This window comes from Metopolophium dirhodum, chromosome 1 (genome assembly GCF_019925205.1).
Source record: "Metopolophium dirhodum isolate CAU chromosome 1, ASM1992520v1, whole genome shotgun sequence".
NCBI classification, from domain to species: domain Eukaryota; kingdom Metazoa; phylum Arthropoda; class Insecta; order Hemiptera; family Aphididae; genus Metopolophium; species Metopolophium dirhodum.
The window spans coordinates 120,376,763-120,392,009 of NC_083560.1; the positions used below are offsets into that span (position 1 = coordinate 120,376,763).

The following is a 15,247-nucleotide window of genomic DNA, read 5'->3' on the forward strand; positions in this document are numbered from 1 at the left end:
ATTTCGCAATTAAATATAACACAAATAGATGGCGCAATGTGTATTACATATTTCATTATGTTTTTACTTTCAGTCTTATAAAATACGAATAGCGTTAAAAGATTAAAAACAACACGAAAATATAGGTAACCTAGTAAATAGTATGCGACCGGAAGTACAAAGTTTTACTTAGGTTTTTAATCAGTTATTAAGGAATCGCATTTGATTCAATAGAGCAACAAGTGATATAAGACGGACAATAAAACATAGTAAAATATGGCATTATAAATTATGATAGACTATCGAACTGTGAGTAATATTATTATGATCTTCAATTTATAGATCAAAGAATATTTGTATTCAAAATGATTGTAGGTAATTAATTGAAACCTTTATTAATTTTATTTTAAAGAAAAAAATGGAAAACGTGATTTAACTATAAGCATAATATGTGCGATTTACCACAAGATAATGTTTTACAGTTAATACAACAATATTCTATTGACAATGAATGTAGATAAAATCATTATACAAGTAGACTTCTGTAGGTATAGGCACGAATCATTAGGTAGGTAGGTAGGTAGGTACAAGGTACCTAATAACTTATTAGTAATAAATAATAACTGACTAAAAATTATTATCAGCTACAACTGAACTGAAACATATTACTATAAAATTTCTATAACTCTAAAAGAGTGATTTGGGTAATTGTTTATTACCTATAATTTCAATTAGGTAATATGTATACGAATACTTTTTGGATTTTTGAATTATTAAAATCAATTTATCTATTAAATCTGCAAAATGTTAAAAACTAATTATTTTACAATAATCTTTAATAGGTACCTAAATAGTATAAATAGTAATTCATACACCTCACGTGCCTAATACAGGTTTTTAACACAAGATATTGCTAGTATATTAATGTACAATGCATTTTATTTGCTCAACAGCATTATTCGTCATTGGTAATGTTTTGTGTTTTCTGGGTCGTTTGTTTGACCAAAACGACCATGCAAATATGAAGACGACATTTTTATTTTAAATCGGAAATATAATATATATTTACTACAAAATGTTGATAATGTATATTAATTCATTTGGAATTATATATAATAACCTATTATAACCTATAAAACCTATAAGAAAAAAATGTAGTATCGCCAGTACTAATGGCACTATAACGACCGACATACAATCATTGTATTCGGTACGAATTTATTGAAATTAGTTTTTATATATGGACTTGTACATAAAACGAAATGGTGTAAAATCGACACTTCAAATAGGTATAAATTCCTTTAAATGAGACACGAATACATTATCCCATTATTGCTATATTATAGGTAGGTACGTGTAATATATAAGTGGTGTGCTTTGGCGTAACCCACCTATTCATACCTATTCATATATAATATTATATAATAATAATTTGTGGTTATTTTGATTAATAATGTAAATGTTAGAAAATAATATATAAAAATAAAGAATGAAACTAACAATAGTGTGAATAGAGATTTAAATTGTAACATTGTTGATTTTCTTGTATTTGGCATATTGTTTCATGATTTATATTTAAATTAAGCTGTAGTATTTATTATAGTATGTACCTAATTTTATCTTTATGTAATATAACTATCTTCCACCAATACAAGCATTGCGCTTAAAGGAGATAGATTTTATAATATGTATTATAATAAACATTTTAATATTATGTAAATTATTTTATTTGTTTTTACAGTAAAAAATGTTTGAAAAAAAATGTTAAAAATACCAATTGTTATTATTTTCTAAATTATCGCATGCCCTTAAAATTTTTTTTTACTATCATTTTAATCGTTTTAACAAACAAAAAAATAATAATAAAAACATCAAATATAACGTTTTTGTTATAAATAAAACAAATTAGCTAATTGAGTTTGTAAAAATAATAGTCATATAAATGTACCTATTGTATTACACAGACGACCTTCGTTATAAATTTATATTGTTTTACTTTTCTAGTGTAAAAAAGTGAATATTTGGTTGAGGCGTTGAGGTAAATTTAATGACTGCAAGAAAAAAAAAGTGGCTAAGTGAATGTTGCTCTGCTGTACAGTAGATTACAAGTGAGTCACTGTAATGGATGGTATTCAATTTTAATTCAATGATTTAATATGATTGTATAAGAAAAACGATTCTTAGCGAAAATGGTCAGTCAGTCAGCCTATAATGTTACAAATTATATTTGATGATATTACTATGAATAAAGTAATTTATATATTTACCTATTTACGTGGAACCTTGTTTTACATTTTTAACCCTTAGCTATAAAAGTTGAACATTTAATAAATTTTTAACTACAAAATAATTATTAAATTTTAAATTTGATAAATTTTGTCAAAATTCGAACTTTAAATGCTTATAAAAAAAATCGTGCCCATGTATTTTTAATATTTTTATTTACATTTTGATATATAATTTATTTGATACCTAAATTCTTAAACATATATTAATTATTATATATTTTCAGTAGATACATGCATACTGATACAACGATATCCAATATACAACAATTAAATGCAACATCGTACCTATTCGTGTATAATTTACTCATTTTATCGTTAAATACGTAGGTAGAATGTAACCTAAAAATATACTCATCAATGTGAATATACGTTAAAATGTACTAATTTTGATAGACGTAGCTGTCTGTGTGTAAATACAAAAATCTTGCTAAAATAAATGAAAATATGATACTATTATATACAAAATTGTGTATCAATTATTTATATTAAAGTCGAATACAATAAAATCTATATTTATATCGGTTTTGTAGACTGTTGAAATTATACATTTTTGTGATTTTTTTATAATTACTTACCGTCTCATTAAGATATTTTTATCAAGATCTGCATAGTACCCATGTGTTGAAGTATAAATATGTTTATATTTACGATCTAAATGGTGATATTTACGAGAGTTATAATTATCATGGATACATCTAATATGATTTTTATTTGAAAACCTGCTGATTTTTAAAATAAATATGAAGTTTGTATATATTTTCATTGAAAATATGATATTATTATATAAATCTGTATACCTATAAATTATTTAGAGTAAAGTCGAAAACAGTAAAAGCTATATTTATATCAGCATTACGACTGTTGAAATTATACATTTTGGTGAGATTTTTAATATTTACGTAGGTATTGTCTTATTAAGATCTGTATAGTGCCTTATGTGTTGGAGTGTAAATATGTTTATATTTACGATCGAAATGATGATATTTACAACGAATATAGAAATGCAATAGGATGAATAATTCGGTTTAGAAGATATTCGATACTCAGGTATGTAGGTGTAATGAAGAACTTTTTATATTATACACACAGTTCATATTATCATATTGCAGCAGTAGATTGTGGTAGGGATCGATTAATGTTTTGCTAAAAAACATTATTAAATAATTTTGTCGTAAGTACCTATATGAATCAGCTAGCGTTTACTAACTGTAATAATAATTCTTATTGTGATTTATAATATATTTATGATATTATTATTGTACTTACTTTTGAATATACCTACTACATAAAAATAAGTAAATACCGTACCAAACGTTCTTTATGATTTCTAATTAAAACAATAATACGTTGATACAAAGTAATTTTTTTTATCGTCACGTATAATATGGCCGAACCACGGCATTTTAATAATACTTGTACGATGGGTTATGCTTTTAAATACAAACCGACTACATCATGAAGCACCTGGACGTTTCACAGCTATAGTAATATAATAATAAAGTATATAATAAAATAATATTATAAAGTATACTCTACATTATAATACGTATACATAGTATATACACTACACACTACACACACACACACACACACACACACACACATACATACATACACACATACATACATACATACATACATATACACATACATACAATAATATATTATACCTATATATATACATAGGGACAGGGGGTCTCTGTTGTCAAATGTTTGCCGGCAACCATAACTACAGACCGTGACGCACTAACATTTATCATCGAATTGACATTTTCCGCCATTCGTAAAACTTCCTATTAAAAAGGAACAAAAAAAAACCTCCACGACCGCCCGCTGGTACACAATATCTGCTTTTACCCACTTTGAAAGCAGCTGGACATCGGCGTCGAGCCGTCTCGTGTCCAAGCAACTGAACGGCACTAACGTTGTACACGAATATTCCAATAATACAACCCTATTTCGTCTCAGTATTATTATTATTATTATTATTGTCAGTTAACAACTCTACAGATGATCGTCTAAGGAATATTTTAATATTATATTTACCGTAGGCACCATAACAATAATTTCGAGGACCCACACAGACGCTAGCCAAATAAGAACCAAATAATTATTATATTATTAAACATCTGTTAATATCGAAATAATTAAAAAACGATAATAATATTACGAAAAAAACTAAGACTCTCAAGTGTTGATCAAGAGTGTGTATTGTTACGAAAACACGGTAGGTACACAATATTGTTATTGTAATGCCTATGTCGGATTGCCCTATAATAATGCGACGATGTTGCTGAAAGGATTATCGCGACAATGATTTCAAGGACAATCGCTCGTTGAATTTTCGCGGGAACGCGTATAGATAAAAATCAGTATACACCTTTAAGCACAAAGCAATGTTTGTCTCGTTCCCGCGTCCCTCGCTGTACCAACTACTATTTATTTTCCTTCGACTCAAGCATCACACGTTATAACACTGTGCGTATAATAATAATGTGCGTTGTGTTGTTGTTGTGTACAATCGTCGTATTATAGCGGCTGCCGAAAAATCTGGTTTCCAGAAATACGAAAACCACGCCCTATTGACCATCAACTCCCCTTAACCCCACACCAAAACTGCCGTGCACGACCATTAACTCCCCTTAACCCCACCCCAAAACCGCCGCGCACACGTCATGCGCTCGCACACACCCCGACGATCCTCCGCACGACGGGCCGAGCCCGGGCGGGCGCCCGTTTGTCTGCAGATTTCCGGCGACGCGGTCGGTCACACGCGTTTGTAGGCACATAATGCATCGGCAGAACCCTCCTGCGGTCATCATTCCACTGTAACCTCCTTTTCGGTTTGGTCGTGTATTTGTGCAGTGGCAACAGCGCTCGCGCGTCTTGTATGTATAACCAGTTCGTTTCGCGGCTCTTTTGCATAACAAAATCAAAACAATAATATTGCATTGAATACGCGCGGAATCATTGTTTCAATCGTCCGAACCCCTTCGTAATAACAATATTATTATACGGCTGGCTGGATGGTGCGCCGAACGGCAAACAGCGCGTCATACAACGTCCGTTCATAATATTATGATATTATTGTGCTATAAAATATCATAATACCTATATATCGTCACCGATTCAACGTATAAGGTTTTTTTTTTCTGAAATGACGTCATCGGGGTTAATCACGTCAGGTAAGCCGCGATCATTATATATTTTATTTATCATAATATATTAGTATTAGACATAAGTACACCACACGATACAATGGTAATATTTTGTACTTTGTAAGGTTTGTAACTAAACTGTAGATATTGCATAGTATATTGTGCGTGGCACACGTCAGTATATTATGTATATGGCTAACACACGATTCAGCAAATTTCTCGGCGTATCAAATATATAAAAATAAAAAATAAAATCTTCTCGACTGAGTATAAATAATTGTACGATATTGCGATTTGCCTTGTTCAACAATTCTGAACAAAAATGAATTAATTTTAAAAAAGGTATCACATTAATACGAATAAGGTCTGATGAAAAAAATAACACAATTTTACAGTCATATGCAACGTTTTGTAGACCTGTTGATGATTATAAAATTAAATAATCAGGCTAGGTTACTGCCTATCACGAAGTTAAAATTATTATTGTTATGCCTACCTATCTTCCAATTTATATAATAGTAAATATTCAGTATTTTTACAATATTTGAACTTAAGATTTTTATATTTAATTTTATGTTTTCAATTTCTTAGTGGCTTGTAATTTTATTAAATTATGTTAAGTTGAATTAATTTTAGTTAAAGTTTCTGTTTTTGTTTCGAGCAATACGACTGCATAGACGTGTGGCCAGTGGTTGACCGAATACAGCTATACATTTTTCAAATATTTTAACACCATACACTAAATATGTCTTTTATTATCCCTGTACTTCTCCATAATGGTCTGTCTCATACAGAGTATAGACTTCATCAATCTTCCTGGCATAAATCTAACAAATTAAATAATATATTACAAAATGTTGGTTTGAATATGGCAACGCCGCATAAAATATTGTATGCTCAATCGTGTTTTACCAATATGTAAATAGGTATTATGTTATTATTTATAAGTGTATTACCAATTAAATACAATAAAGTGGTCAAAAGAAAAAAAAAGTGTCAAAACGTATTTACAATCAACTAATATGTAGGGCTGAGAACTTCTAGTACTTATAAACCTGAAAAATTGTATGCATTTATGCACTAAAAAAACAAAAAATATGTGCTTAAAATATGTTCTAATAAAGTTTATAATATGACTTTTGGTACCTACTTATATAATACAATTAATATGAAAACAAAAGTATAAATAGATAATTTGATTATATATTTTATAACAATTTGAAAAATAACTAATTAGTAATTAACACTACATGTTACACGCGTTGCAGTGTGTCGGCCAGATAATCGACCGATATGCTGCGATTAGTGTAGTACAAATTATATTTTTAAATATTAAATTTTCCAAATGTATACATATTATCTTAATTTGTCAATAACCAACATTTTGCACTTGAAGTTTTTCAAAATATTTTCTTATTTATCCAAACTGACTTTATTAGATCGAAAACTGGCAATAAATATGTTCTTATTTTTCTAATATCCTCAAATACGCATTTATATGCAATAAAGACAAAATATGCAAAAATAATTAAAATAAAATGTTCAGTGTAACTTAGGTACTAGTATTATGAAACACATTTATACATCACTCACATTATTCTGCTTAAGTCATCAACCCTACTAATAAGTATGTCATTGTTTTAAATATCAAGTTTCCTAATTCGAATACGAAATATAGGTAGGGATGAGGCAGACAACGAATGAAAACGATTTACAAAATGCATATAAACCGTTCAAATGTAGGTAACATAAGTATACATAGAGATCCATCATAAAATATCTATTTTGAAACATTATGTAAGCTTATTTGGTCGGTAGGTGCGTTTTCATTAGGTTAAAGAATATTTATTTCTTCTGTTGAAAAAATATACAAAGACATAAAAATCTATAATAGCTAGGTATGCGTTTCCGCTAGATTTATAGATGTATAATATGTGTTTAGCAATCAATTATAATAATATTATACTCCACTTAGTTATCGGTAGTTTATAATATACAAATACCTACTACATTTTCCGAATATTTTAAATACCTACCTATCATTATATGTTATTTTATAACACGTTAACAGTTTTTTGAATAGGTATTTGTATTCTATTAATGTGTATAAAAATAAAAATATCCAGACCCTAGACCGTGTACTAATTAGTCATTTGTGGAAAATACCATTATTAGTCAATAATTATAACTTATAAATCATAACATTGTAGTTTGTAACATGTCAAATATTATTTTGTCGTCAGACGGTTTACGTATATATCGACGTATCATGACGATGGCATATAACAAAACAACATTGCGACAAAACACAAAAAATTTTGTAATAGCTAAAAAAAATGCCCCCCCCCCCTGGTAAGTCTCTGAAGCCACGCCTGCCCAGTCCCCACATTCCAAAACATTTTAACATAAATAAGATAACATTATCTCAAATCCAAATACTGAAATACATACATATTACATATCAATATTAACTAGTAATGGTTTTGATAAACGTTAAAGGAAAGCTTAACAATTAATTTAGTACCATTTCACAAAAGTAAAATATTCTTACTACTTTTCAAAATAATCAGGAATCAAAAAAATAAAATAAATTAACCAGTTTTACTGGAAATTGATTTTCTTATTTCATTGTAGGTAATTCAAAAACAAAATATTTCCACTCTTTTTAATCTGTTTATAAACATTTAGAAATTTTCGATTTTTTTACGTGTTGATAAAAATATTTCAACTCGATCGAAAAAATTGAAATTGTTACACAATATCTCACACAAGAAGTTCTTTTAGAAATTCAAAGATATTTTTTATTTAAGCGTCTGAAGCTTAAATGTTTACAAAATTCTTAAAAATCACGAACATTTGTAAATTATTTTATAGTTAAAAATTTATAAAATATTCAACAAGGTTCTTTATAAGTTGATGATATTGAAACCAAAATATCTAAAAAAAATGTAGAAGCAGAATTTTTTCCACCAGGTTATTTGCAATTTTAGCGAGGATTCGTCGCTAGAAACCAGAGTGATCACCCATCCGGGTGCTAGTGACGCCGGACGATGCTTGTACCGCAGCTTGCATTAGTCACTGCGGCCAACTATTCCGCGCTACACCAGACCCTTAAATAAAGCTGTATATAATATATAAAATATGTTCTTAAAATAATAGTATGAATTGTAATGAAAAATAATATAAAGTTTTCGAGCGAAGCGATAAAAAAATTTATCGAGTCGGCCCCCCATAAATTCTTCTTCGAGACGGCCCTGCCTATAAGTACTGTAGGTAGAGCTGAGTGGTTATCAACTTTCTACATTTTGAAACTTACAATTTAAATATAAAGTTAAAATGTGAGGCACCCCCTCCCCCTTTCAAAACCTAAAACTGATAATATATAACAAATGTATATTGACTCATAGAAGGAAATAAACAAACAATTTAATATACTAGAAAGTATTAAGTAATATTGATATAATAACAGCTAGTATAATAATCTAAAAGATAAAATGTATAAGGTATACCTATATAGTATATAGCTAAACAAAAATTTAAAAAAAAAATTCAATTGTAAAACGACATTATAATTATTCTATTAATCTACATTATACCTACTTCGTAAAATATAATTAAAAAAATAATGACCATTGACAATTAACTGATTGTATTATAATGATAATAAACTATTTAAATATGATATAATAGTGTTTCAAATACGATTATAAAAACCGTGAACCCGCGTTTTTGCGGCATACAGCCATACAGGGTACGTAATAATAAACAGATAATAATATAGAACCACGTATACCTACTCCATTTGAACAATAATGCTGCAATTGTTTAATATACAATTAGACAGTTTTTATGAGAAGGTGGTCAAGTCAAAAACTACAACTTTTCAGGAGACGATAAAAACGTATTTACTAATGACATAATAATATTTTATATTTTATATTGCTAAATTATGTTTAAAACTACAAGTTGTTATGATTTTGAAAACAAAATTTAAACATTTGTAATATTTAGTTATTTTTAGTTGACTTATCTGGTATGACACGAAGCATTTATCACTTTACTGACTTATCACTTTGTGTACATAATGACTTGTCCATCTTATCACAGACTAAAATTAAATTATCAATCTACTTCTGACTTGTCCACTAGTGCACATATGACTTATCCATTTTATCACAATCTACTAAATAAAAATATTATTTAAAATGTAATACTTAATAAAAATGTATGTACTATAAGTGTAGGTAGTTTAGGTTTTGTATCTAAATAATAAGATGTATATTAATATAAAATATTATGATTTATATTATGTTGTGTATAACTAGTGATTAATGGTTAAATTTAAAGTTTAAATAATAATTTATTACAGAATATGTATGTTAATTGTGCACAATTAATATTAGATTCTTATTAATTGTTTTGAATTTAGATACAATGATTACTTTGATGTTACTGTTGGCTATGCTACACACCGGATTGTCGGCCAAAAGCGGATATGAAGAAGTGGAAAAAAATTTACTTAAGAAATTAGGTAAAATGTATACAAATTATATTTAATATTGCAATAACTAATTGGTAATAATTGTATTAAATTATCGTTTTATTATTTAGGTATAACCCGGAGAACTGTAGTAGATAAAAATATAAAGATACCATCTTCCACAATGGAATTGTATAAATCCATGCTAGAAGAAAACAATGCAATGACAACGCATTTTTCTCTTCCTGGTTTGCACACAGCGTCAGCCAATACTGCTAGGATTTATCCCAACAAAGGTAATCAAGACGTTTTTAAATATGGTACCTACTTACATTATTATATTTTAGATAAATTCAACCTATATACCTTTTCCAAACAAGTTATAATTTGTTTTTATACCTTTAATCTTTTAATTAAAATAAAATATATTGAATATTACATTATCCTGAGCCAATATATTTTAGAGAATAGAGTTGATAAATAATGAGAATAATAATTATTTTTATTTATTTATAATATTTTTAAAATTAAAAAAATTGTAAATTATAATTTTATTGTTATAGGATCAGCTCCAATTAAAACTAAGTCTAAGAAATATAGGCTACAGTTCGATATAGATTCTATACCAGAAAAACACCAGGTTAAAGCTGCTGAAGTTCGTTTTCCAATAAAATACGATAAAGTACTACGGAATGGAGAATTTATTCATGTGATTTTACATGATATAGTCCAACCTGGCGAGAAAGGCCTATCAAAACCTATTCTCAGGTTCGGGTGGCGAATAATTATTCTGTATAGGTCAGAGGTATTCAAAATGTTTTATTCCATGGATTCTTTGTCTCTTTACAACATTTGGTGGTTTATAAATTAGTAAGGACACAGAAAGAAAAATGAGTTTTAATGTTTAATTACTTATATTAATATATAATATATATTATAAATACAATGACAATGATGTCAATACAACTAATTTAATAATAGTTATGCATATAAAACTGAAATTAAATGTTTTACGTTTAGGATAAAATATTATATTTCACTATCATCATTATTTGTATCCCTCTTCTGTGTCAGAAGAGTTCTTCCACAGTTTCACTGACTCAATTAATATTTGCGATACCCCTTAAAGCCACGACGCACAATTTGAATACATCTGGTACAATAGGTTATAGATATAAAATATATAGTGCAAACATTTTAATTTTTTATAATCATTAAATTAATGTCATAATTATATTTATAGAATTATTGATTCGAAATCAATTAATATGTCAACGATTTCAATGACCGAAAGTTTTGACGTAACACCATTTATAGAAAGATTGTTAAAGAACAATTTCAAAGAAAACCATGGTATACTAGTACAATGCGTCACAGAGTCTGGTAGTCACACACATTTGCTGAGCGTGTTTGATTTTGTATCACCTGAAAATACATTGCTATTGGTCTACACCGATGACGGAACAAGTAAGAATAATACTATTATCTATAACTATACGGTTAACTTGATATTTTGATGAGGCAATAAAAAAAAGCTTAAACGTGTGAGACGTGACCCGCTTTCTTAAACTCGGCCGTTTCTTAGTGCAAATTCTAACACAATTTATAATAATATTATTCAAAATTATTCCTAACGGCGCTATTTATACTAAAGTCTCGGACAGTGGCGGCGAAATATATGATTATTTGAAGCAATTGCTTCATGTCTGAAATGGGTGGGTGGGTGTATAAATATATATATAATCGTAATGCCTCAACACAAATATCATGGAAAATATTATAATTAATAATTATTAATGGCCCCTAAATCCGTCGAATACAATGTTATTGACATTAAACACGAAAGATGACAATATATTGACATTGGACAATCGTTATAATAATAACATGTGATGAATTATAATTATAATAACAATAACGTTGTTCAGGCGAGAAGAGCTCGCTGGAACGGATGATGCAGCGGAGTAAACGATCGGTTAACGCTCCGGCACAGCCGCGGAAGACAGGGAAATCGTCAAGCTGCAGGCGGCATTCGATGTATGTAGATTTCAAAGAAATCGGGTTCGGCGATTGGATCGATGCGCCGCCGGGATACGAAGCGTTCTACTGCCATGGGGACTGCGCGTTCCCGTTGGCCGATCACGTGAACGGGTCCAACCACGCGATAATGCAGATGCTGTTAAACGCATTTAATTTGGTGAAAGTTCCGCGGGTGTGCTGCGTACCGACCAAGCTGAGGACGCAGTCGTTGATTTACAAAGACGACGATGGCATTTTGCAGATGAAAAACTATCCGGAGATGACCGTGGCCGAGTGCGGATGTAGATGAGGGCGATGCGGCGGTGGTATTTAGCGACAGTTATTTTATAATAATGTACTATAAGAATAATTAATACATTAGAAGTGAATAATATTATCTCAAATATGAAAGGTCACTCGGCCCCTAATAAAGATTGAATATCAATCAACGTAGTTAAACATTTTAAAGAATCAATACCAGAGATATTACCACATATATTTAATACAATAATATGGGAAGGTACCACACCATATTCTTTTTAAAGTGCCATAGTCACTCCCATTTATAAAAACGGTGATAAAAAACTAATTAATTATTACAGAGCGATAAGCTTTTTAAATATTTGTTCAAAAATGTTTGACTTTTAAATTACCTACTTAGAAGAAAATAATATCCTACCTTAATCTCAATATGGATTTAGGAAAAATCTAGGAACAGAAGATGTCTTAGCAAGGTTTTCCGTGGTTATTTATAGTGACTTAAAAAATAATAAAAAAGACATTATGAATTTCCCTAGTCCTCAGTAAAGCTTTCGACACCATTTCTCGTAAATCGTTATTATTTATACTTTAATCTATAGGTATAATTAATAAGCCATTGAAATTATTAGAATCTTATTTGCATAATAGTAAACAATAAGTGAGTATGAACAACACACTTAACAATGAAGTTACTGCAATTACAACGGGGGTTCCTCAAGAAACAGTAATATCACCTATTATATATTATACACATATGTCTCTTCATTAGATAATTTAAATTTTCACGGTAAATTATTTTCTTATGCATACGATACCGCCATTCTTACATCAGGGGACAATTGGGACGAAGTTAACCCAAAAATGTAGTATAGTAGTATATTAGTGTAGTATTAGTAGTTAGCAGGCACTTGATAAATGCATGGTTTCTTAAACATAATTTAAGAATAAATTACAGTACTTTTACATAGACAAAAGAACGCAACCCAATTAAAATTCATGATATAGATTGTAGATTAAAGGTTTTACATATTTTGATCAACACCTCAAATGGGATACACACATAAATAACACAATAATGAAACTACGAAAAATGCACTATCTGTTTATTAACGCAAGAAATTCCTAAATAACCAGGCTCTACATTTAATACACTTTTTTGCATGACACAATTAACAAGAGGTTAGATTAGGCACAAGAACTTTATCTGTGTTCATATGTTGGTTTTTTACGATTATTCATTTTTTAACATATATACACACATATAAATACACATGTCAAACATTTCATTTTTGCATTAATAACGTGTTAGTCATAATGTACATAGATAATTACAAGTAAATATTTACAAAAGGACATGATTATAAAAAGTACAAAACAAATATAATTTAGTTTTAATCATGATCCTTGTGTCTTAGACATATTTATATAAAAAAGAACTAACACGAATTCTCATTACTGGTATTGCTAATCCTACTATTTCAATTAATAATTTATATTCTGTCTTCGTTGTTTTTTTTTTTAATGGTATTGCATACTGTATTTTAATAAATATTATTATTATGTAAGTATAAAAATGTATTTGCAATATATTATATTATACATCGTAGTTTATATTTTTTATTATTTTGATAGCCGTTTATCACAACTAGTATCAGTGTGACACGATTCACAATTAATGTACTTAGGTCATACTTACTAGTTTATTACTTAAGTATATTATTAAGAAAAAATTGTATTGACATTCATAGAAAAAAAAATTGAAAATGTCTATAAATAACTCATAACAAGTTAAATTATTTTTATAATGTATTTTATAATGTATTTAAAGTGAAAATAAAAACATCTGGTATAAATATCAAGCATATATGGTTATTAGTTTTTTATTAGATTGGAGAAATAGGGTATTCATCCAATGTCGTAAAAATTACAACTTAAAACGCTCATTAAAAATTTACTTTACTTTATGATACATTATTAAAAACTTATGAGTAATATTCTATTGTTTTATGGATAAGTTTTCCGAAGCTGGGGGTTAGAGCACTACGTATGAGGTATTTAACAATTATAATAATTTTGGTTTATAGATTTATAATAATTATTATATTAAAAAAAATTCTTTACTGAACAATAAACATGTAAATGGCTGTTAATAAGTGTATATATAGGAAAGTTCGTTTCTGTTGATGGTTATTGTCGAACTAACTGCCGTGTGTCATTTTAATAATAAGTAATAATGTGTATGGGTCAAAAAGTGTCGAGTGTGTATATTTTGTATTATCCAATCCTATAGTGTGTGTTTAGTGTGTTATATATATATATGGGGTGTAACGAATGTTACAACTGATTGACGGAATCACAATATTATTTGTAAAATCAATTTTTAAAGGTCTATAGGTACTTTGCAGCGTGTAGATAGTATAGTTATTTTTAAATTTTTTTTTGAAAAATAATAAGAATATACAGTCAACTTTCGATAGTTTGAAGTGGTAGAAGTTTTGAAAAATTTCAATTTACATAGAGTTTGAACTGATGAGTGGTTCGAAATATCAAAAGAGCAAAATAGTATAAAGTTCCGGGCACTATTATAGGGATTCCCACTTTATCGCCCGCTGGATGGAAAAAAGACGCTTTCCACTATCAAAAACCAAACTTTCGGTGCCAGCGTGACAAAAAATTATTTATAATAACTTAATATTATTAATAAGAACGTAAGATTATAAGAAATACATTTTGATGAATATGTTACCAATTTCGAATTGTTTTGTGTTGACAGCTATTAAACAGTATTAAACTAATAACTATATTTCAATATATTAAATTGGAGCAATTTCACTTACCTTCTATAATATAAAAACCAGGAAGGAAGTCGGTCTACTGTAGAGAAGTATTCTAGGTGTCTTATTGTATTTGGGACGTGTTAAATTTAAATTCAATAATATAATAAACAAAATTGATTCTCAGGTAAACTGATTAGTCAGCCTAAATTTCTAAGTGATAGGTATCATATTGATAATACAGTATCATTATCTTATAATAAATACAGTATACACACAACCTACCTA

At 28.6% G+C, this 15,247-nt stretch overlaps 1 protein-coding gene across 1 annotated transcript; it reads left to right on the top strand.

Moving 5' to 3' along the window:
- Nucleotides 1–5,027: 5,027 nt before the first annotated feature.
- Nucleotides 5,028–14,036, top strand: LOC132934715 (protein decapentaplegic-like). Its single transcript, XM_061001053.1, has 6 exons — nt 5,028–5,452; nt 9,855–9,956; nt 10,037–10,201; nt 10,469–10,673; nt 11,149–11,372; nt 11,834–14,036. The coding sequence occupies exons 1-6, from the start codon at nt 5,425–5,427 to the stop codon at nt 12,232–12,234; spliced, it is 1,125 nt and encodes a 374-aa protein (XP_060857036.1). The 5' UTR covers nt 5,028–5,424; the 3' UTR covers nt 12,235–14,036.
- Nucleotides 14,037–15,247: the final 1,211 nt, after the last annotated feature.

Bases quoted from the DNA above. Each gene is read 5' to 3' on its own strand.
- LOC132934715 (XM_061001053.1), top strand. From the start codon at position 5,425: ATGACGTCATCGGGGTTAATCACGTCAG. The intron at 5,453-9,854 runs GTAAGCCGCGAT...TTTTGAATTTAG, and splicing joins ATCGGGGTTAATCACGTCAG to ATACAATGATTACTTTGATG. The intron at 10,202-10,468 runs GTAATCAAGACG...TTATTGTTATAG, and splicing joins TAGGATTTATCCCAACAAAG to GATCAGCTCCAATTAAAACT.